This window comes from Dendrobates tinctorius, unplaced genomic scaffold, assembly GCF_039654945.1.
Source record: "Dendrobates tinctorius isolate UK_male_01 unplaced genomic scaffold, ASM3965494v1 ptg000410l, whole genome shotgun sequence".
NCBI lineage: Eukaryota > Metazoa > Chordata > Amphibia > Anura > Dendrobatidae > Dendrobates > Dendrobates tinctorius.
The window spans coordinates 1,498,578-1,523,588 of NW_027362074.1; the positions used below are offsets into that span (position 1 = coordinate 1,498,578).

At 48.4% G+C, this 25,011-nt stretch overlaps 1 protein-coding gene across 1 annotated transcript in view; it reads right to left on the reverse strand.

Annotated features, from left to right (window-relative positions):
* Positions 1-6,505: 6,505 nt before the first annotated feature.
* Positions 6,506-25,011, reverse strand: part of NSUN4 (NOP2/Sun RNA methyltransferase 4) — a 40,028-nt gene continuing 21,522 nt past the window's right edge. The window contains exons 3-6 of the mRNA XM_073563951.1: positions 7,553-7,704; positions 7,321-7,475; positions 7,127-7,251; positions 6,506-7,052 (exon numbers count right to left, since the gene is read on the reverse strand). Coding sequence (XP_073420052.1) covers positions 6,776-7,052; positions 7,127-7,251; positions 7,321-7,475; positions 7,553-7,704 — 709 coding nt within the window. The 3' untranslated portion in view covers positions 6,506-6,775. The remainder of the gene's footprint in view (positions 7,053-7,126; positions 7,252-7,320; positions 7,476-7,552; positions 7,705-25,011) is intronic.

Below are 25,011 nucleotides of genomic sequence, written 5' to 3' on the forward strand. Positions count from 1 at the left end.
GTAGGAACGTGGCCCATCTCCAGTGGGTAAGCAAGGATGCCTGTCCTGATCGGTCAAAGGTTGCTGAGCTCCTGCTGGGGATGGGCTTCGCGGCATATGACATCTTTGCCTTGATCCATCCCTATGGGACCTCCTAATTCGATGTCAGCTTCATGAGACCGGAGGGCCTTGAGCTTTTTTGGTCTCGCCATGAGCTGGCTCGGGGTCGCCCCGAATGGCAAGGTTTCGCCCCTGTCGCAATATCCCGCCAGAACTCGGTCAGGAAGGTGACTGTTTTGACCAGTAACGAGTCACTTTCCTGCATGGACATCTCCACGTGGATTGGTCGATATGGCGACATCGTCGGCATTCCTGAGAAGACCCGCGACGACCATGGTATCTGGTCAGGGCTGGACCTTCATGGTGAAATTGAAGGTTTCAGGAAACACTGTTACCCATATACCTTCCTCTACATTTTTGGGGAGGGACAGGATCCTGATTTTCTACCAGGGGCAGCCTAAGGTTTGTCACAGGTGCGGCATCCCCACACACTTCAGGGGACCTTGGCCATCTCGCTGCTGTGGCAGGATTAGGTGTAACTTGTGTGGTGACCTCGGTCATCCATTCAGTCGCTGTCCGCGTTCCTTTGCCAATGCAGTCCTGAAAGCGGCGAGTGCGGGACAGGCGAAAGCCAGGACTAATCTTGCCGGTGAAGGGACCACTAGGGGCGGAGGAGGCAGGGAACCGGTGAGGAGCAAGCTGCCACCATCCAACATCAGGCGGCAGGAGCAACGCCATGGGAACAGGGGGCAGGGAGTAATGACCCTAAACCCTGACCCGGGTACTTCACTTGCAGCTGAGGATCCTAAAGACAGCGAATTGAGTGAGGAAGTCAGGAGACTTGAAAGGGAGGAGCAGGCGGACGCCATGTCCTCCCAGGAACCCTCATCCGGTGACAGTCTGGATGAGGGAGAGGGGGAATGGTCACAACAAAGGAAAAAGGGTAACCGGAAAACAACCAAGGGTAAGAGTGGGTCCGGGTCTCGAGCCTCCGCTCTGGAGTGCGACCCCTCTGATTCTCTAGCCCAGATCCAGGTGCCATTGGAAGGTCCAGCCGCCCCCCCTCTGGTGGATCTCTCCAACCGGTTCGGGGCCCTCCAGGACTCCCCTGCAGAGGGGGAGGACGGGAGCCCGGAGCCGGAGGTTGCGGACAAGGATGTTGGGGCTCAGGGGGTCACTGAGTCTTCTTCTCAGGGAGCAATTAAAGGGCCCTCTGGGGGGGGACTACCTCGGGACCACCAGACAAGGGCCAGAGTGTATGTAAGGAGAGAATGGATGAGTCTGTGTGTCTTAAGCGCACTAAAAGCTCATCATTGTCTGAGGAAAAGGGTGAAGCTGTTGGGGGTGGGAAGAAAAAGGCTATCTAATCCAATCAATCATGACGGCGGCACCCACACCGTTGACGCTGGCAACCATTAATGTTGCCAGCATAAAGTCAGAAGCAGCAAGGTACACGGCCTTTCATTTTCTCGGCCAACTTGATGCCGACATTTTGTTTTTGCAGGTGACCAGGTTGACAGACCTATCAACCATGCATAAAGGAGGGAGTGGAGGCATGGGCCCTCCTACTGGTCTCTTGCGGCTGAGCCGTATAGCGGGGTGGCGGTCCTTTTTAAGACTGCAGCGGTTGAATGCAGACGATTAATTGAATTAGAAATGGGGAGATGCTTGATCCGAGATGTCTCTCCATGGGGGGACAGGAGCTTCGGCTCATTAACATCTACGGTCCCCAATCCAAGTGGGACCGCAAATGTCTCTTCATGAAGATCAAACCTTTCTTATTTTCAAGTCGGCAGGTGGTCTTTGGAGGGGATTTCAACAACGTCACAAGACCCTGATAGAGGAGGTTCTGGGGACCGGCTGACTTATGATTGCGTCGCGCTAAACAGGATAGTAAGTGAGGCACGCCTAGTGGATGTCCACATCCGCCACAACACAGGCAACACAGGATTCACCTTTTTTAGAGGTAGTCAGTGCAGGTCTAGGATAGGTTTTATTTGAAGGAGGAAGCCGTCTCCTCGCCGTTGTCGGTTGTGGAAGTGGAGTTCTCCGACCACTGTTTGATTGTTTTCTCTGAACGTTACAGAGACTCCTAGGATGGGAAGAGGTTATTGGAAGCTGAATTCATCACTCCTTGAGGAAGAATCTGTAAGACGGTCTTTTGAGGATTTTCTTCAGAGCCAGGTACCGCTGCTGGGCCTAAGTAACACTAAGTCAGAGTGGTGGGAGATGTTCAAACATCGGGTGGCGAAATTCTTCCGGCAACTCTCGAACCTCAGAAGCCTGAACAGGGATCGCCTGTATCAGAGCCTGAGGAGGAGACTCGAGCATCTTGTCTCGACTGGAGGTAGCAGCGAGGAGATCTCCGGTGTGAAGTCCTTGCTGAAGAGGTGTCAGTACAATAGGCACGCATCTTTGGTTTTTGAGAGGGACTACGGGAAGTACTACTCGCCCGACCCTTACAGAAGCTGCAAGATGTCAGTGAATAGTAAGATAGTGATGGGGCTGATGGACAGTACGGGATCCTTGAAGAGGTCCAGATCAGGGATCTTGGAGGTCGTCAGTTCATAATACTCACACCTCTTGGGAAGGAGGGAACTGGATCGTGACAGGATGTCGGCTTTCCTGGCTGAAGCTGTTCCGGAGCCAGGGGCTGACCTCTCGCTGGACGTTTTGGCAGAAGCGATCAAAGAAGAGGAAGTGAGACTGGCGATCGATGGGCTCAGGCCCAAAAAATCACCAGGTCCGGACGGCTTAAAATCCGAGTTCTTTAGGACCTTTAGGGACTCCTTGGTCCCCCTCTTGACTCAGGTGTTTAATGAGTGTCTCTCCTCGGGCACCCTGCCGAGATCATTAAGGAGGTCAGCTTTGATCATTTTGTCAAAGGGTAAGGATCTGTCACGCATTGAGAATTGGCATCCCATAGCACTTCTCAATGTGGATAGGAAGGTTTTGGCTACGATACTTTTCAACAGGCTGGTGAAGTTTGCGCCGCGGCTCCTTTCGGAGGCTCAGAACTGTTGCGTTCCTGGCCGTAGCACTTTCATTGCTGTTCTAGGTGTCCGAGAGGCCGTGGAGCACGGCAGGGCGGGCCTTTGGAAGGGGTTCCTGCTGACCCTGGATCAGGCAAAGGCTTTTGATCGGGTTGACCACGAGTACCTCTGGTCCACTCTTTTGAGGTACGGTCGGCCTGGGGGTTTTGTGGACTAGCTTAAGACCTTATACGCTGGGGCTGAGACTTTCCCTCTGGTAAATGGGTGGATTGGACAAACTTTCGGGGTAAGATCTGGTGTCCGTCAGGGCTTCCCTCTTAGCCCTTTGCTTTACGCGTTTGCGATTGATCCCTTCCTCAGAAGGGTCGAGTGTGGACCGTTGGCGGGGGTGAGGATGGGCGGGGTGGCCCCAGAGGCTATCCTGAGGGTAGTGGCCTACGCAATGTCACAGTTTTTGTTTCTTCACGAGAGGAGGCGATGGTGGTGATGTCAGAAGTGGAGAGCTACTCGGAGGCTTCAGGGTCCAAGGTCAACCAGGACAAGTGTGAGAGTCTCTGGCTGGGAGGCGGGGATCCCGGGTTTGATCTTCCGGACACCCTCCCCGAACCCCAAGAACACGCCAAAGTCCTAGGCATCGAATTTGGTCAAGGTGATTACCCCACAAAAAACTGTGAAGGCAGAATCAAAGGTGTCGCTCAAAGAGTGGACCAATAGAAGGGTTGGTTTTTGACCCTGAGGGAAAGGGTTGGCCTGTGCAAAGCTTTCCTGCTCCCCTTACTAATCTACCTGGGCAGCGTCTGTGTCTTGCCAGAGCCTCTCTGGACTCGGGTCTACAGTCTGTTCTTTCAGATGTTATGGGGGAATAGACTGAACCTAGTCAAGCAGGAGGTCACTTACCACACGAGGAGACTAGGGGGGTTGAATATGGTGAACCCCGTGGTGTTCCTAGTGAACACCTTTTTGAAGGTCAACTTGGCAAACCTCTGGAAAGAGAGGGCTCCTCCGTGGGTATTCTCCTGCAAGGGATGGTTTCAGCCTTTCTTCCAGGAATGGGAGACGGGGAAGATTGAAGGATCTTCGACCGCATGGGCATCTCCCGGCTTATGTTACTCCGGTTCTGAAGATGATGCGCCGGTGGGGTCTGGGAATGTGGGAGGTGAGGTCCCTCCCGAGGAAACTCCTCGACATGCGGGTCTTGCTTTCGCATTTTCAGAGTCCATTGGTCCTCAAGGACTGCCCAAGTCGGGATCTAGAGGTTAGGTTGAGTTTGTTAAATTGTAATAGGATCCCCAAGAAGTACTGGGACTTGACTTGGCGCTGCTTCCAAGGTAAGTTGTATGTGAGGGACAATCTGAAGTACAGGAGCTCCGAGGACAGGAATTTCCCCCGTGAGGCTTGTGCCAACATGCTGGAAAGCATGGAGCACTTCCTGCTTCATTGTCCCTTTAATACAGAGGTGTACAACAGGGTGGGAGCTTCCATTGGTTGGCCGCGGCTGGCTACTCTGTCCTATGCCGAGTGGGCCTATGGAGCATTCGGAGACCTCGGGAGAAGGGACAGAGTCACTTTATTTATAGTCAGCGCAGTGGTCAGGTACTTCACGTGGAACGCACGGGTTTTAGTTTCGACGCAGAGTAAAATCCTCCGTGTAGACGAAGTTTATAGCAGCATCCTAGGTGCCCTGGTGATCGTCCGCTTTCTGGAGTATGAAAGACTGGGTGCCCGGAGGGCGGCCCATCTCTGGAGGGGTTTCTCCTTCGGGGTGCCTTAGTCCGTTAGTACTCCTATATCCTGGTGGTGGGCTGATGCCTTTTCACTCTAGAGTTTTGCTTTGAATTTCAGTCTCCTGAATAGAAGGTTTGCAGGCATCGAACTTGAGCCTTAAGTGGTGAGTACGTAGGTTATGTTCTGTAACGTTGGTTTATGTATATATTGTATATAGCGTAAAGTATGTATTGTATATATTGTGTATAATAGAGGGTCTTTAGTTAGGTTGGGTGGGGGGATTGGGGGTTTTCAACAGCGGTGATAAGAGACTGATCTGGCCTGGTCCAGGCCCCGCCTGGGGAAAAACTTTGGGGCCTGATCCTAGCTCGGAGAAATCCTGAACTTTGTGGCCAGAGCTGGATCAGGGGTGGTGGGATAGTTAGAGTAGATGTGTGTTTTATATAAAGTATAAAAAAAAAAGGAAAAAAAGAAAAAATATATATATACATTTGTTAATTTTGTATACTATGTTTGTAATTTTTGTCGTAAGTGTGAATGTGGCGGTGTAAAGGGGAGGCTGTGAGGTAAGGCAGTGGGACCAGAGGGTGTTAGGTGTGTTCTGGTGTCATGTACAATATTCGGACTGGTGTCATATGTTTATATTGTATATAGTGTATATAATATTGTATATAGGACGGTGTAAATGTAGTTCAGGGTTGTATATAATAGTGTGAATGGAGCCGGGTCGGGGGTTTTACATGATTTTATTTATTATTTTAAGGGGGTGCTGGTGTAAATATGGTAATCTTGTTCCTTTTCGTTTTTTTTTATTTTAATTTCCCGTTTTGTAGGTCGAGAATTTCCCTTATTGTTTTCCTTTCTGGTTTATCTCTTTGTGTTTGTGTCTGATTTTGTCATATTGTTTCTGATTGGAGTTTTTGTTCTTATGTTTGTTCTGTTGTGTTTTATTTTGTAATGTCGTGAAGGATTTTATAATAATAAAAAAGACCTACAATCTATTACTCCCTGTTATCAGCCATTACTGGGGAGGAGACTTTAGGATAGATCATCAGTAATCCATATTGATAAAGAGGTCTTTAAAGACCGGCTAAGATATTAAACAGTAATAGTTTAGCTTTGTATGTTCTGTAATTTTCCTAACTCCTGGAGGCTGCATATCTCCATCAATATTTAATGAGAACGTGCATGGTTATAGTATCATCCAGTACCACATGGTTCTTTTATCATATGTTTACAGTATCTCTAGTGGGAAAGCATATGTTTAGAATTACTGCGTAGCTTCGCTAGTAATGTTTCATGAGAAATGTCGTGTGTATAGTATGGTAGAACATCCGGTACCAGGAGAGGTTTTGGTATGTCGTATCCAGTGATGTATTTTGTCTGATGTTGATTGACATCTGAAGAGTTGGCCACTCAGACGAAAGATACTATATTGGACAAATAGAAGTTGTTAGTTTAACACTTGGTTACGCAAGCATTTGTTTCTAAACAATACATAAGCTGGGGAAGACTTCAGCTAAGACAGAAGCCTGTTAATCTGTGGATTGGAGGGGACTCTCGTGGGTCCAGTGTTGGTATCCCAGGAATTTGTCTTCGCTGTTTACTTCTCATAGCTGATGTTACCGGACAGATGATGTGTACTATTCCTGGTGAAGTTTTTCCTGTGTAGTGTGTAATGTAAGTACTGTATCTTCGTAATTTATATTATATTCATATTATGCAAAAGTGTACGCAATATCACACTATTTCCTGTAATCATTTAATTATTTTAATAAAATTAATCGCCTTGTTTAAAGCCATATCCGACCCTTTTAAGTACTTGGCAAAACAACAGGAGACTACAATCTATTACTCCCTGTTACCAGCAACTACTGGGGTAGGAAACTTTTAGGAAGGGTTACTACAAGCGATCACTCTGTCATTAGCCTCCAACAGAACTAATTTGGTGCAGCGGCCGTGACACTTTCTTACTGTGTGTACAGTGGGTAGGAGGCCCAAATGTCGAGGTGGTTGTCTCATTGCACCCTCCGCAGCTTGCACAGGTACAGGGGGCCGTGGTTGGCGGTGAGATGCGGCAGGACCAGTTCTCCCAGTCGAGTATCTAGATGAAAATGAAATGTCTTTCTGAAGATTTCCCGGAAGCAGCGCAGATCCTGGACCTCAGCGCGGATGCCGTATTCAGATGCTGCAAGTCCCAGCACCTGCTCCACTACACACTCATTCTGCAGGGCCGACAGTGTGCAGGTGGAATAGACGACTTCGCCTTCTGGTGCCGCTGCCCGCAGGCCAGATCTGGGGAAATGCAAAGACAAGAAGGTCAGCCCTGGTGCAGCGTGCGATGCTCTGTGGTGGGGTCACACACTTACAGCAGGAGGCGACTCTGCAGCAGCGGGAGACTGTGGCGCTCTCTTGTCCTTGTGCGGTGGAAAATGTTGTTCTCCTCCTCCAGCAGTGAGTGTCGGTCTGTGGTGCATGGTGCATCCACCAGGACCTGCTCGTGGAAGGGTCATATGTCACAAGTGCTGCAGGCCCTCGCTGTGCGCCATCCTCCGATACTTACTCGGTCATACATGGCATCCTCCGGCCAGTCTCTACCGTCCCTGGAGCTGAGTCGCACCCGGCCCTCTGTGCGAAACTCCCCTGGGATGTAGGAGTGCAGGACGCGCCGCAGGCGGTTACAGCGGGAGACAGAGGCATCATTGGCTGCCAAAAATCCTGCAGTGGAGACAATAAGTGACAGCATAAAATTATCTGCACCCACCAATCCATCCCGACCCACAACCACCGCTTACTGCAGTTCTCCATCAGCAGTGCCAGTGTCTTCCCCCCCGGAGCGGCGCACAGATCCAGGACACGGTGATCGGGCTGGACATCCAGAGCGAGGACAGGAAGAAGAGAGGCGGCGTCCAGCAGGTAATAATCCAGGAGGCCACGGGCGCCGGACCTGACGGGGAAGATTATTAATGGATGATCCTCACAATGGCACAGAGCGCAGCGGCCGCTTCACTAACAGATCATAGAGGACTTTTATCTTTAATCCACGAGGCCACGTAAAAAAAGAAACGTACGACGGGCATCCGACCAACAGAGGCACAAGCACCAACCACTGACCAGAAGCGGCTGTAACAATCCCCGGAGGGGGCTGTAATATTCCCTGGAGACGGAGGGAGCTGTAATAATCCCCAGAGACGGAGGGGGCTGTAATAATCCCCAGAGACGGAGGGGGCTGTAATAATCCCCAGAGACGGAGGGGGCTGTAATAATCCCCAGAGACGGAGGGGGCTGTAATAATCCCCAGAGACGGAGGGGGCTGTAATAATCCCCAGAGACGGAGGGGGCTGTAATAATCCCCAGAGACGGAGGGGGCTGTAATAATCCCCAGAGACGGAGGGGGCTGTAATAATCCCCAGAGACGGAGGGGGCTGTAATAATCCCCAGAGACGGAGGGGGCTGTAATAATCCCCAGAGACGGAGGGGGCTGTAATAATGCCCGGAGACGGAGTGGGCTGTAATAATGCCCGGAGACGGCTATAATAATCCCCAGAGACGGAGGAAGCTGTAATAATGCCCGGAGACGGCTACAATAATCCCTGGAGACTGCTGTAATAATCCCCAGAGATGGCTGTAATAATCCCCAGAGACAGAGGAAGCTGTAATAATCCCCAGAGACAGAGGAAACTGTAATAATCCCCAGAGACAGAGGAAACTGTAATAATCCCCAGAGATGGCTGTAATAATCCCCAGAGACAGAGGAAGCTGTAATAATCCCCAGAGACAGAGGAAACTGTAATAATCCCCAGAGACAGAGGGGGCTGTAATAATCCACGGAGATGGCTGAAATAATCCCCAGAGACCGCTGTAATAATCCCGATACAGAGGAAGCTGTAATAATCCCCAGAGACAGAGGAAGCTGTAATTATGCCCGGAGACAGAGGGGGCTGTAATAATCCCCGGAGACGGCTGTAATAATCCCCAGAGACGGAGGGGGCTGTAATAATCCCCGGAGACGGAGGGGGCTGTAATAATCCCCGGAGACGGAGGGGGCTGTAATAATCCCCGGAGACGGAGGGGGCTGTAATAATCCCCGGAGACGGAGGGGGCTGTAATAATCCCCGGAGACGGCTGTAATAATCCCCGGAGACGGAGGGGGCTGTAATAATCCCCGGAGACGGAGAGGGCTGTACTAATCCCTGGAGACGGCTGTAATAATCCCTGGAGACGGAGGGGGCTGTAATAATCCCCGGAGACGGAGGGGGCTGTAATAATCCCTGGAGACGGCTGTAATAATCCCCGGAGACGGAGGGGGCTGTAATAATCCCCGGAGACGGAGGGGGCTGTAATAATCCCCGGAGACGGAGGGGGCTGTAATAATCCCTGGAGACGGCTGTAATAATCCCCGGAGACGGAGGGGGCTGTAATAATCCCCGGAGACGGAGGGGGCTGTAATAATCCCCGGAGACGGCTGTAATAATCCCTGGAGACGGCTGTAATAATCCCTGGAGACGGCTGTAATAATCCCCGGAGACTGAGGGGGCTGTAATAATCCCTGGAGACGGCTGTAATAATCCCCGGAGACGGAGGGGGCTGTAATAATCCCCAGAGACGGAGGGGGCTGTAATAATCCCCAGAGACGGAGGGGGCTGTAATAATCCCTGGAGACGGAGGGGGCTGTACTAATCCCTGGAGACGGCTGTAATAATCCCCGGAGACGGAGGGGGCTGTACTAATCCCTGGAGACGGCTGTAATAATCCCCGGAGACGGAGGGGGCTGTAATAATCCCCGGAGACGGAGGGGGCTGTAATAATCCCCGGAGACGGAGGGGGCTGTAATAATCCCCGGAGACGGAGGGGGCTGTAATAATCCCCGGAGACGGAGGGGGCTGTAATAATCCCCAGAGACAGAGGGGGCTGTAATAATCCCCAGAGACAGAGGGGGCTGTAATAATCCCTGGAGACGGCTGTAATAATCCCCGGAGACGGAGGGGGCTGTAATAATCCCCGGAGACGGAGGGGGCTGTAATAATCCCCGGAGACGGAGGGGGCTGTAATAATCCCCGGAGACGGAGGGGGCTGTAATAATCCCCGGAGACGGAGGGGGCTGTAATAATCCCCGGAGACGGAGGGGGCTGTAATAATCCCCGGAGACGGAGGGGGCTGTAATAATCCCCGGAGACGGAGGGGGCTGTAATAATCCCCGGAGACGGAGGGGGCTGTAATAATCCCCAGAGACGGAGGGGGCTGTAATAATCCCCAGAGACGGAGGGGGCTGTAATAATCCCCAGAGACAGAGGGGGCTGTAATAATCCCTGGAGACGGCTGTAATAATCCCCGGAGACGGAGGGGGCTGTAATAATCCCCGGAGACGGAGGGGGCTGTAATAATCCCCGGAGACGGAGGGGGCTGTAATAATCCCCGGAGACGGAGGGGGCTGTAATAATCCCCGGAGACGGAGGGGGCTGTAATAATCCCCGGAGACGGAGGGGGCTGTAATAATCCCCGGAGACGGAGGGGGCTGTAATAATCCCCGGAGACGGAGGGGGCTGTAATAATCCCCGGAGACGGAGGGGGCTGTAATAATCCCCGGAGACGGAGGGGGCTGTAATAATCCCTGGAGACGGCTGTAATAATCCCTGGAGACGGAGGGGGCTGTACTAATCCCTGGAGACGGAGGGGGCTGTACTAATCCCTGGAGACGGAGGGGGCTGTACTAATCCCTGGAGACGGCTGTAATAATCCCCGGAGACGGAGGGGGCTGTAATAATCCCTGGAGACGGCTGTAATAATCCCCGGAGACGGAGGGGGCTGTAATAATCCCTGGAGACGGAGGGGGCTGTAATAATCCCTGGAGACGGCTGTACTAATCCCTGGAGACGGCTGTAATAATCCCCGGAGACGGAGGGGGCTGTAATAATCCCCGGAGACGGAGGGGGCTGTAATAATCCCTGGAGACGGCTGTACTAATCCCCGGAGACGGCTGTAATAATCCCCGGAGACTGAGGGGGCTGTAATAATCCCCGGAGACGGAGGGGGCTGTAATAATCCCTGGAGACGGCTGTAATAATCCCCGGAGACGGCTGTAATAATCCCCGGAGACGGAGGGGGCTGTACCAATCCCCGGAGACGGAGGGGGCTGTAATAATCCCCGGAGACGGAGGGGGCTGTAATAATCCCCGGAGACGGAGGGGGCTGTAATAATCCCCGGAGACGGAGGGGGCTGTAATAATCCCCGGAGACGGAGGGGGCTGTAATAATCCCCGGAGACGGAGGGGGCTGTAATAATCCCCGGAGACGGAGGGGGCTGTAATAATCCCCGGAGACGGAGGGGGCTGTAATAATCCCCGGAGACGGAGGGGGCTGTAATAATCCCCAGAGACGGCTGTAATAATCCCCGGAGACTGAGGGGGCTGTAATAATCCCCGGAGACTGAGGGGGCTGTAATAATCCCCGGAGACTGAGGGGGCTGTAATAATCCCCGGAGACGGAGGGGGCTGTAATAATCCCCAGAGACGGCTGTAATAATCCCCAGAGACGGCTGTAATAATCCCCAGAGACGGAGGGGGCTGTAATAATCCCCAGAGACGGAGGGGGCTGTAATAATCCCCAGAGACGGAGGGGGCTGTAATAATCCCCAGAGACGGAGGGGGCTGTAATAATCCCCAGAGACGGAGGGGGCTGTAATAATCCCCAGAGACGGAGGGGGCTGTAATAATCCCCAGAGACGGAGGGGGCTGTAATAATTACAGTCATAGTTGAGAGTGTTGGCACCCTTGAAATTGTTCAAGAAAATTAAGCATTTCTCCCAGATCATTTTTGTAATTCCACATGTTTTGTTATACACAGGTTTGTGAACTGCTGTTCCCCAATGACCTCCATCCAACCTCACTGAGCTCGAGCTGTTTGCCAAGGAAGAATGGGTGAGAATTTCAGTCTCTCGATGTACAAAACTGATAGAGACATACCCCAAGCGACTTGCAGCTGTAATCGCAGCAAAAGGTGGCGCACCAAAGTATTAAGTTACAGGGGCTGAATAATATTGCACGCCCCACTTTTCAGTGTTTGAATTTCAACAAAAATGTAAAATAACCAATAAATTTCGTTCAACTTCACAATTGTGTCCCACTTGTTGTTGAATCTTCACCCAAAATTTACATTTGGTATCTTTGTTTGAAGCATATGTGGGAAAAGGTTGAAAAGTTCCAGGAGGCTGAATACTTTCTCAAGGCACGGTATCGCTATCATCTATTATTTCAAGTGCTTGACAAAGGCTCTCTTCACCACGCCATGTGGGTCTGAAATCCACTATCCCTTGGAATACTATGGATCGCTGCCTTCCTTGGGGTTTCTCTGGAATTCTGGCAGGTAATGGAGGTATTGCTGGGAGGCCGGAGCACACGATCTTCTAACAGTGTGCCGTTTTTTCCTACATATCTATCTACTCTGAGAAAACAGAAAGCAAAAAACACAAATATCCTGAACTAAAAAGTAAAAAATAAACTGCAAATAATGCATAAAGGTAATAATAAGGGTATTTAGTAAACATAATTCTGATCAATATAATGTACAAGCCATCCCGCCACGTCACGGCAACCCTTGTGGGACAGTCCCTACTCTAGTATTTAAAACCTTTTCACTTGCCAAGTGACGTGAATGTGAACAAGGATCGAGCAGCTGAACCACCAGTAAAAGCTTAGGCCAGACAGGATGGTTTTCCCAGCTCAGAAAGTGGGCGGTCACACCCATATATGCACTTAATATGCACTTGCATTGTGTATACACACTAACTTACTTTTCTCAGTTCAGATTAGTTTTTTTTATCCATATCTACTCTGTACCATCTAGATCTGGATAGGAGGTTGCTAGGTTAGTTTGGAAGCCGGCTGTTAGTGGCAGATTATTAGGTTATGCTCACACTTTGGGTGAAAGAAAGCAAAGAGCAACTGCAGAAAACCTGCAGCGAGAAGCGCGGGGGGCGTCAGGCCGTGCGGCATCAATGACATAAAGCCGGATGGGAAATGGATCCTCGTGCCTGGAGTTTACCCCATAATGTCTGGGTGTCCTCGCCCGAGAATGGCAGGCAGGGTCAGGACTGTTTAACCCCTCCGTGACAGGCGCCGTACATACACTGCTCTGAATTATATACACGTCGCCGTGATCATGTGGGCCAATACACAGATCAGATCCAGGGTCTCCGGCCTTGACCGCAACATCAGAAAGAAGGAATACGAGAAGCTGGAGAAATACCAGGACCTCAGAGGAGAACTGGAGATGTGGAAGGTGAAGACCACAGAGATACCAGTGGTGAGAGGAGCACTTGGAGCAGTGACCCCCTAAGATGGAAGAATGGCTACAACAGATCCCAGCAGCAACGTCTGAGCTCTCTGTCCAGAAGAGCGTAATGCTGGGAACAACCAAGATCCTGCGAAAGAACCCAAGAATGAGGAAGGACAACAAAGACCACCCCCAGTGAGGGATGAGAAGGAAGATTATATATACCCTGCAGCAACGCCCACAACTGGTGCTAGCACCGATTGAGGGCGTTTAACCCCGCTCATGCCACCGTCAACAGTGACAGCGACACTGCAGGGAATCGCATAGGGAGGGAGCTCCCTCTGTGCTCCCATCGGCACAACGCAATGCAATTGACTATGCCAATGGTCTCCATGGTGACCCTGGGCTGAAAGATAGATGTGGGGTCACCCAGGGATGGCGGCCTATAAGCTCCTGTGCAGAGCTCACACATCTCCTCCCTTCATGTCAGGCGCCGATCTAATGCACAAACGTTGCAGAGTATTAGATCAGCGATCTATCAGAGTGAAGCGGAGGTCCCATCCTGACAATGTAAAAAAAGTTAAAAATTGTAAAACTGAAAAAATACATAAAATCGCAAAATAAAGAACAAAAAACAAAAACAATATTATTCCAACAAATACTTTTATGTAAAAACAAAAATACACAAATTATAGATATTTGTTATCACTGCTTCTGAAACAGCCGGAGCTATAAAACTGTCCCACTAGTTAACCCCTTTAGTGAACACCGTAAAAAAAATTAAAAACGAGGCAAAAAACAATGCTTTATCATTGTACCGCCAAACAAAAAATGGAATAAAACGCGATTAAAAAGATGGATGTAAATAAAGATGGTACCGCTGAAAACGTCATCATGTCCCACAAAAAACGAGCCGCCATACAGCGTCATCAGCGGAAAAATAAAAATGTAGCTCTCAGAATAAAGCAATTCAAAAATAGTTTTTTCTCTAAAATAGTTTTTATTGTGTAAAAGCGCCAAAACATAAAAAACCCTCTATAAATGTGGCATCGCTGTAATCCTACTGATCTGAAGAATAAAACCCCTTTATCAATTTTACCACACGGAACGGTATAAAAAAAAAAATTAAAAATAAAAAAAATTCCTGAATTGTATTTTTTTTTGTTCATTCTGCCTCCCAAAAATTCGAATAGAAAGCGATCATAAAATGTAATGCTATTATAGCTGTCTACATACAGGTAGGCAAAAAATATTTTTTGCAATAAAAAGCGTCTTTTAGTGTGTGACAGCAGCCAAACATAAAAAACCTGATATAAATCTGGTATCGCTGTAATCACACTGACCCGAAGAATAAAGTCGCCTAATCACTAATACCGCACGAGGAACAACGTAAAAAATAAATAAAAACAATTCTTCACATGCTGTTGATTTGGTCATCAGCGCACATTTATCCTGCACTCTGCGCTGAGCCCTTACATTGGGGTTTCCATGTAAATCTCTAAAATACATGATTCAGGTGGAACCTCTGGCGGAAGATTCCCTAAAATGAGGCAGATGGAGGCACTGTGAACGACATAGGACCAGTGATCTGGTGGTGTCCATCTTTTTAGAATTGCATAAAAGTGCAGTCTGCCACAGATTTCTGCACCTCTGAAAAGAAGGAAACCGCAGAACAGAGGCCAGACGGAGTCCAGAGTAAATCTGCTGCTTCATTATAGTGAATGGATCCAGTGGAGGTTTCACCTGTCACGTCACTCGGAGATTTCGATAAAAACCCCAAAGTGCTCAGCGTAGAGCGCAGGATAAATGTGATCCCAAACGTTATGTAAAATGTTCCCAATAAAAGCTTCAACTCAATCCATAAAAATAGCAAGTCCCCACTCAGGCCCGTCATCGGTTAACGAAAATATATGGGGCTTCCACGTTACTGGTAGCACAAAGGCTCTGGAAAAGAAAAATAGCTCCTCACCACCTGAAAGAAATTAAGGAAATTCTGCACTCCCAAATCCAAATGCCCCCTCACTACTGAGCCCCACAGTATACAGCATCTACATGATTGGCATTTCTGTAGTGATGACAATCCGCCTAATCTACAGGTGCATGTCTCCAGAAGCATGAGCTGGTCACAACAGCGCACTGGGGACTACAGTGTACTGGTCACTATAACAGCAGTTTGCAATTTCCTGGAAAACACCCATGGAGCCAAAATCATCACATCTGTAGATAAATTCCCAAAGGGTTATAATTTCCAAACTGGAGTCACTTGAGGGGGATTCTGCTCATCTAGCACTTAGGGGATTTGTATATAGAGTCCGCAAACTATTCTAGCAAAATATGCTCTTCTGGAGGAAAATATTGCACTGCACCGTCCCTCCCGAGTCATTCCATATGGCAAAGTAGTACAGCCATATATATGGTATTTCCACCTTCAGCAGAAATTGTGGGATAAATTTTCGTGCCATTTTTACCCATTTCTTGTGTGAAAATGTAAGATTTGGGGCTAAAACTAAATTTTGGAGATAAAAATGTAGTTATTTTTTCTTCACTGCCCAATGGTATAAAATTCTGTGACACCTATGGTGTCAATATGATCACTGCACCGTAGATGAATTCATTGAGAGGTGTAGTTTGTAAAATGGGGTCACTTATGGGCGTTCTGGTGTTCTGGCACCTCAGGGGCTCTGCCCATGTGACATGGCACCCTCAAACCATGCCAGCAAAATCTGAACTCCAATATGGTGCTTCTTCTCTTCTGAGCTTTGCACTGTGCCACAAAAGTAGTTTCCGAACACATATGGGGTATTGGTGTACTCAGGAGAATTTGCACAATTTTTGGGGTTCATTTTCTCCTGTTACTCTTGTGAAAATAAAACATTTGGGGCCATAAATAAAAGAACACTTTTTTGTAGGGAAAAATCTAAGTTACATACCGATAATGGGATTTTACAGAGCCCATGAAAGCACCACCTGAGAAAGCGTATCCACCCACAGGACAGGAAACCTACTAAATAAAAAGGTGGTACCTCCCCTCCGCATCAGTTTGGTTTCAGAGCACGAGAGGACCTCCAGACAGTAACACAACCGTCACCAAATACATTCATATTAACACCCTTAATAGTGCACACCACAAGTGACAAAACGGGAAGGGAATATAAGGGTGCCGTCATGGGCTCTGTAAAATCCCGCTAACGGTAAGTAATTTAGATTTTTTCCCTTCTCCCATGGCAGCACCATCTGAGAGATTTATAAAGATTAAACCACTCTAGGAAGAGGTCACTGCTTGTAATACCTTCAACCCAAAGGACAGGTCAACCGAGTAGAGGCAATAGTGTCTATAGAAGGTAGAAGGGGAAGACCATGTGGCCGCCTTACATATTTTGTCAATGGACACCTCCGCTCTTTCAGCCCAGGAGGTTGCCACAGCCCTGTGGAATGGGCTTTCAGATTTCCAGGAACTGGTCTACTGCTAGAGGTGTAGGCTAAGCTAATGGCGTTCCTTATCCATCTAGCTATGGTCACCCTTATAACACCACACCCGTTCCTGCTTCCCTGGAATGATACAAATAAGGTCTCATCCTTTCTACATTGCTTAGTTCTGTCTAGGTACTGTATCAGGACCCTCCTGACGTCTAAAGTGTGAAGCCTGTGTTCTTCTGCAGTCTTTGGTTCACTATAGATGGAGGGAAGAACTACCTCCTGACACCTATGAATCTTGGAGGCCACCATGGGGAGATAAGCCGGATCTGGCCTCAATACCACCCTATGCTCTATCACTTGCATGAAAGGATGATTAATGGATAGGGCCTGCAAATTACTAACCCTATGCGCCGTCGTTAGGGCTACTAGAATTACCGTTTTTAGTGCTAGCATCTTATCTGGCACCTCATGTATGGGCTCAAAGAGTAACTTTGTTAAGGATTCCAGGACCAAGTTCACATCACACGGAGGCATTCTCGGAGCTGGCACAGGCCTATCCTGGTGTGGGGTGGCATTTCTTTGGAGGGCTGCACGGTGTTGGGCTCATGGAGTCTGTTTCTAACCGTTTGGTCAGACACATGCAGATTTGTGGCCTGCTGGAGGTCATTTTGCAGGGCTCTGGCAGAACTCCTCCTGTTCCTCCTTGCACAAAGGCAGAGGTAGCGGTCCTGCAGCTGGGTTGTTGCCCTGCTATGACCCCCTCCACGTCTCCTGGTGTACTGGCCTGTCTCCTGGTAGCGACTCTGGACACTGCGCTGACAGACACAGCAAACCTTCTTGCCACAGCTCGCATTAATGTGCCATCCAGGATGAGCTGCACTACTTGAGCCACTTATGTGTTGTAGAGTCGGTCTCGTGCTACCACGAGTGTAAAAGCACAAACAACATTCAAAATGTGACCAAAACATCAGCCAGAAAACATTGGTACTGAGATGTGGTCTGTGGTCCCCACCTGCAGAACCACTCCTTTATTGAGGGTGTCTTGATAATTGCCAATAATTTCCATCTGTTGTCTATTCCTTTTGCACATCAGCATGTGAAACTGATTGACAATCAGTGTGGCTTCCTAAGTGGACAGTTTGATTTCACAGAAGTTGATTTACTTGGCGTTATATTCTGTTGTTTAAGTGCTCCCTTTATTTTTTTAAGCAGTGTATAACAGCTCGGGAACAAGATCTTGACTGCTGTCTTTATTGACTCTATTTTGAATTGTGTGTAGACCAGGAATCTGTTGAGGCCTTTCAGTCCTGTATGACAGGTCTGGTCTCTATCAGAAACAGGGGAGAATAAAATCCCCTCCCCTGTTGATGATCAGGCACCTCTACTAGCACCCTCTTTTGAAGCAAGAGCAACACCTCCGCTTCCAGGGCCTGTTGTTCCTTCCAGGATCTGGGGGCAAGATCCTGAAGCTGCGCCTGAGAACAGATGCAAACTCTAGTTTCAGCCCTGATTTTATTATATTGTGCACCCACGCATTGGCCAAGATCTTCTCCCAGGCTGTTTGGAAGTGGGACAGCCTTCCTCCTACCTGGGACAGCCTATCACTTGGAGGATTTTTGGCTCCTTGACAAGGAACCCCCAAACATGAAACCCTTGCTTTTTGGCTTCTTATCTCTCCAGTCACCCTGTTTCTTCGGGTGTCTACTCCTGTTAAATTTTTCTCTCTGAAAGGAAGTTTTAAACTGAGGAAGTGATACAGTAGGGAAGCCTTTATTCTTGTCTGTTTCCTTATCAAGAATATCACCAAAGCTTGACTAAAAAGATATCTGCCCTCACACAGAATAAAATATAGCCTACCTAGTCTTGAACCGAGTATCCCCCAGCCAGGATTTGAGCCATAGAGTTCTACGGGCAGCGTTAGAAAGGTTTTCCGATCTTGCTGCTAACCCGAGTCAGCCGAGGCATCGGCCAAAAAGGAAGCTGCTCCCTGCAACAGTGGAAGATCCGCCAGAATCTCTTCCCTTGGAGTATTGTCTCTCAGATGGTCGCCTAGCTGTTGTAGCCACACCATCAATGATCTCGCAGTGCAGGTTACAGCTATCGCCGTTTTTAATGAACCCGCCGAAAACTTCCAGGCTTGCTTTAAGAAGGTTTCAGCCTTCTTGTCCAACGGATCTCTTAGAGTCCCCAGGTCTTCAAAGGGCAATGCGGATTTTTTTAACTGATTTAGACACTACAACGTCAATCTTTGGGGTTTTCTACCTAATGCCTGCATCCTCATCAAAAGGATATCTCCTTTTTCGAAGAAGATGGCAGCAGCCCTTTCCTCTCTTGACTTTTTCCATTCTTTGTTGATGAGCATTTTGATGTTCTCATTAACCGGAAAGGAACGCCTCTTTCTCTGACCCAAGCCCCCAAACATAATGTCCTGAAAAGTCTTGGTTGACTTGGGATCCGAAATGCCCATACTGGACCTTATGGCTCTAACCAGTCTGTCAGTATCCTCCGGTGGGAAGCAGGACCTACCCCCATATCGTCATTGGAGGAGGAAGAGGAGGATGACTCCGCCAGGTCTGAACTCTCCCCTCCAAGCTCCACTGATCCCTTAGACTCTGATTACAGTGGTTCTGGCCTCAAAGCACAGTTGTTAACAATTCCGAAAAGAGGGAAGAATAGGAAGCATTTAAGGAAACCAGGATGGATGAACACAGAACTTAAGCACATGCTAAAAAGGAAGAAAAAAATGTTTATAAAATGGAAAGAGGGAGGCATATCTAAAGAAGAATATAATGCTGTCTGCAGAACCTGCAGGGCACAAATCAGATTAGCTAAAGCTGAAAATGAATTGAGGATTGCAAGAGATGTCAAAAGCAATAATAAAGGATTTTGGGGATATGTCAAAAGTAAAAGAAAAGTCAAAGATGCTATAGGATTTTTACAGGATGAAAATGATGAAATGGTAAGACAGGATGTTGAGAAGGCTGAACTTTTAAATTCCTATTTTGCATCTGTTTTCTCTCAGAAAGGAAATGTAACATCAACTGTTATTCACTGTCCTATTAAGGGAATAGAAGAATCCAGGATATCTATAAACAGAAAGATAGTGAGGAAACACTTAGCTAACCTAAATGAATTCAAGTCTCCAGGTCCAGATGAATTACACCCCAGAGTACTGAAGGAGATAGCAGAAGAAATTTTTGAACCCCTCTCCATAATCTTTGAAAATTCTTGGAGAACAGGAGAAGTGCCAGAAGACTGGAGAAGAGCAAATGTTGTTCCTATCTTCAAAAAGGGGAAGAAGGTGGACCCAGGCAACTATAGGCCGGTGAGTCTGACTTCTATACCAGGAAAGATCTTTGAACAAATTATTAAACAACATGTATGTCAATACCTGGATAAGAATGAAGTGATTAAACAGAGTCAGCATGGGTTTGTAACTAATAAGTCATGTCAGACTAATTTAATTTCCTTCTATGACGGTATTACTGATTGGGTGGATCAAGGAAATGCTGTAGATATAGCATATCTTGACTTCAGCAAAGCATTTGACAAAGTCTCTCATACAATCCTTATTGAAAAAATGACTAAGTATGGAATGGACAAGGCAACTGTTAGGTGGATTCATAACTGGCTTAGTGATCGGACCCAAAGAGTGGTCGTAAATGGCTGCACATCCAGTTGGAAGAATGTCTCAAGTGGGGTACCACAGGGCTCTGTCCTGGGCCCTGTATTGTTCAACATCTTTATCAATGATTTAGATGAAGTAATTGAGGGTAAACTGATTAAATTTGCTGATGACACAAAGCTAGGAGGGATAGCTAATACTAGAGAAGAGAGAGAGAGGATTCAAAAAGATTTAAATAAACTGGAGAAGTGGGCAGCAACTAACAGAATGGTTTTTAACAGGGAGAAATGCAAAGTACTACATCTGTGCAATAAAAATGAAAAAAGCATATATAGAATGGGAGGAATAGGGCTAAGTGACAGCACATGTGAAAAAGACTTGGGTATACTAATAGATCACAGACTGAATAGGAGTCAACAGTGTGATGCAGCAGCAAAAAAGGCAAATGCAATTCTAGGATGTATTAACAGAAGCATACAGTCTAGATCACGTGAAGTAATTATTTCCCTCTACTCCTCTTTGGTCAGGCCTCATCTGGAATATTGTGTCCAGTTTTGGGCACCACATTTTAAAAAAGACATCAACAAACTGGAGCAAGTTCAGAAAAGAGCGACCAGAATGGTGACCGGTCTGCAAACCCTGTCTTATGAGGAAAGGTTGCAGGATTTGGGAATGTTTAGTTTGCAAAAGAGAAGACTGAGAGGAGACTTAATAGCTGTCTACAAATATCTAAAGGGCTGTCACATTGTAGAAGGATCAACTTTATTCTCATTTGCACAAGGAAAGACTAGAAGCAATGGGATGAAGCTGAATGGGAGGAGACACAGATTAGATATTAGAAAAAACTTTTTGACAGTTAGAGTGATCAATGAGTGGCGCAGGCTGCCACGAGAAGTGGTGAGTTCTCCTTCAATGGAAGTCTTCAAACAGAGGCTGGACAGACATCTAACTGGGCTGATTTAGCGAATCCTGCTTTGAGCAGGGGGTTGGACCAGATGGCCCAGGAGGTCCCTTCCAACTCTACGATTCTATGATTCCCCTTCCATTTCTGCCCCATCGGGTCTTTTAAGGACTCCTGGACCTCCGATCTAATGAGGGACTTTATATCCATAGTACAACCGGGTGTCTCCTCTGAAACATAGGGCAGAGCCTCTTATTATAGGAACTAGGTAGATCTCCTTTGCATGGGGCATATTCCCTATTATATTGTTTGGAACTGCGCTTCAGGGGTCTTCCCTATCAAGGAAACAGAGAGAAGGGGGCTGTTTTTAGTATAGTGTTCATTCACGTAGATCACTCACCATCCAGCTGATCAATCTATGGTACCGGAGACGGAGGCCGATTTGGTTACAAAGAACGTCTCCCTCTGGCAGTGGGCTCGTGACCTGCCTTACTCTTCATGCTGGTCCTACTGCTTGTCCGACTGCCATTGCACCCTTCAAGACGCTGCTGATGGCGCTGGAGGGGTTCCTGTGTTTGATTATTGTAAGGAAGATGATGGTGGTAGTGATGGCGGCTGCTGCGCTAGCATTGGGCGCCGCTGCTGTGGCTCATCCATGTCTGGATGCTGCAGGAAATGCCAACATCTTCCTGGGCACTTCTCTTTAAATATTGGGTGGCTCCGCCTCTTTCATCTCTTAATCAGGCGCACTGTGTGCAGGGGATCCCCTAGCCCTGCGCACACGCAGACCCGGATGGCCGCTGACGTCCCAGGCATGCTACGTCAATGGGACGAGCCGGATCCTCTCCTGCGTCCCGCGCATGTAGACCCGGTGACCTCTGATGTCCCCAGCACGCTATGTCAGCGAGAGATGCGACGGACCTCTTCCTCCGTCCCGCACATGCGCAGACCAGGGAGACCTCGCTTTCCAGCACACTCGACTTCAGGCCACGCCGGCTCCCCCAACGTCCCCGGCCGTGCACAGACCCGCGTCCCGGGCGCACATCGCTGGGACGCTCCTGCAATCCCCAGTGCGTGCAGACCGGGGCAGGCAGGAGACATTTACACAACAGTTCTCCGCCTGCACGGCGTTGCACTAACCTCCTTGTCAGCGTTACCTCACCTGCAGACGGCATCCTGAATTCCCGGACACCCTCCCGGGTAGGCTAGGGTCACATTGCATTAGGGGTATCCGTTTAAAGTATCCTTTAAACAGATACGCTAACGCTGATGTCATTTTTGACATCTTTTTAACCCCTAGCGGTAATGTATGCGCTAACGCATGGTAGCATTTTGTTGCCGTGCGTTAGCCATACAGGTCAATGCACAGCGAACGCGTCCGTTCGCTGTGCGTCAGACCTAACGCACCCTAGAAGGCGGTAGACCGCGTTCGAGGGTGCGTCACAAAGTAACGCATCATCACTAACTCATGCCAAATTTGGCATGCGTTACTATAATAGCAGCCAATGGGTGCGTTAACGCATCCGCTACATAGCGTTAGAGCCGATAAGTAACGGATGCATTAAACGCATGGACATAACGCGATGTGAACCCAGCCTAAGTGTACCGCTTGCTTCTGCAGGTTCCCATGAGGACAGGAAACCGAACTGATGCAGAGGAGAGGTACCGCCTAGGTTTCCAGTGCTGGTGAGCAGACACCCTCTATCAGGTGGTGCTGTCGTGGGCGAAGGCAAAAATTTGATTTTTTGTTTTTTTTCATGGCTCATTGTTGTAAATTTCTGCGAAGCATCTGGGGGGTTTAAGCTCACTACACATTCAACTCCTGCACTGATTCAACTCCTGCATGTGTTCACTCTATTCTACGTCAGCAAGCAGCCTCTAATGGTATACATCTCTGCTTGCTGTATCTGATCTGCCGCTTTACCATCTAGCAACATATCTTAATGTGCCTGCTAAATCTTTGGTATAATTCATTTTTTGCATTGTACTTATTACTCACTGCTGTATATCCATGGGGTAACTAGATGTTATCTGGTGAAAGGTGCTATAGAATATTGTAGGGATTCAACTCGCTCAGGAGCCACGGGAGTCAATCAGGAGGCACGTTCCTTTAAAAGTTCATAGGGTTTATTGCTTCATAACCCATAAAGCAGCACATAACACAATGAATAGCCTTTAGCTCAGGCAAAAGCAATCATAAGTGTCCATAATTTCAGGCTCAGTCCTGGAGCCTCAGCAAACACAGGAGGCTTATCCCTCCTCGCACACAGCCAAGGTACACAGGCCTCACCGGGTCAGCAGCCTCAGCACGTTGTCTTCAGGAAGGTAGCACCCCTTCCTCCACATAGGCCTGCCGGGACCTTCCACATGGCCCAATCAGATCCATGCGCTCTCTCTCTTGTGACCAGACCTCAGGTACCTTATATGGTCCATAACCACACCCACAGGTGATCACATGGCTATGACCTCACTAAAGGTCCTATTACACACATCCACACATAGGCTTCCCTGACACATTGTAACGGAAACGTCAGCAGTACCTCTGCTGATCAATACACGTATTCAAGCTTCCATCATAAGGCCACCTACCTTGGGATACATAACGGTCATACAGCATCCTATACCCATTACCACAATGGATATGCCTGTAGGCCCGTCCTGGGACACCCACACAGCGCCCCCTAGCGGACATAGTGGTCACTACACCACATACCTCCCCCCTCTGTTCAAACTTGTGGAGTTGAACACATGACCACCCAGGGATCTCGAGACCGGGCACCCATGTCACCTTGCCCTACAAGTCGAGAGGACCATCTCCGTCTGTTTCGGTAGTCATACTGCATCATATTTACGCTAGGCCTCCCCCGCCCCCAGCGGTCAGTATCTCGGCCTTGGGCTTTGGCCTTCCCATCAACATCCGTCAGCGTGACCAGACACTTTATTCTCCACCTGTCTGCAGTGCGCTCCGTCACCCGACCTTTCTCTCACTGGCCGGCTCTCCCAGTTTGTACGGTCATGAGTCCCACGTCCAGTTGGGCTAACTGGCTGGCCTGAGTCTGACCCTCTGTCGTTACGTCCACCACCGGGTCTCGTGCCCATGCTACTAAGATTAGAACTGCCACTTGTGGGCTCTCTTTTCAGATAATTTTATTGGTTTTCAGTAATTAAACAGGGTAAGGGAAGGAAGGTAGGAAGGGAGGAAAGGGAATGGGAAGTGAAGAACCTTGTACAGGTACGGAAAAAATTTTAAACTAGAGAACCCACAAATAGGCATTAAATAGCATATAGCAAATAACATAAAAGGAAAAGTAAATCGCCAATTCTTATTATGGGGTAACATTCTTGGAAGGAGCTACAACATCCCGGTACTACAACGGCCATGTTTAGGCCTCAAAATATAATACCTCTTAATAGGTCTATTTGATATGGAATTTGTTGTTCCAAGTCTTCCATTTTTTTTGTATATTTGTGGATGTGATTGTTGTTAATCGCAAATCTGAGTTCTAAATCACTGTTGGCCTATTTTATCAAGTATGTCACTTGCGGACTCTCGACGTTCCTGTCTTCGACTACCTGACCTTTCATTATTTGGAGGATCCCTTCGGGTCCTTACACCTTGGGTTGGAGGTGGATGCCACCTGATGTTGTGTATCTGCTTATTCATCTGCAGTCGATCCGGTCTTAGCTGCTCTCTCTCCTTCAGGTACGCTACCCGATATTCCAGGAGCATGCAAAGGTTCCCAATGCTTTCCATCGAGCCAACCACAATGACTGGAACCATGTCATCTTCAACAGCTACTTGGATTTCCCCAGCAGGTGGGATCCTCGCTCTCTACACACTGGATCGATTTACCATATCCTGCATCACCTTTCCAAGTCTGCCAACTACTTTCCCCACCAGATTTCTGGGTACCAGGATTATGTCTTCCACAAAGCCCAGCCAACTTTGAACTTCCCTCGCAAGCTCCAGACGTCGAGCGGCTTTCCTATTACGCACCACGAGCATCTGTTTCGTGCGGAGAAGACATTCTAGGTGCATC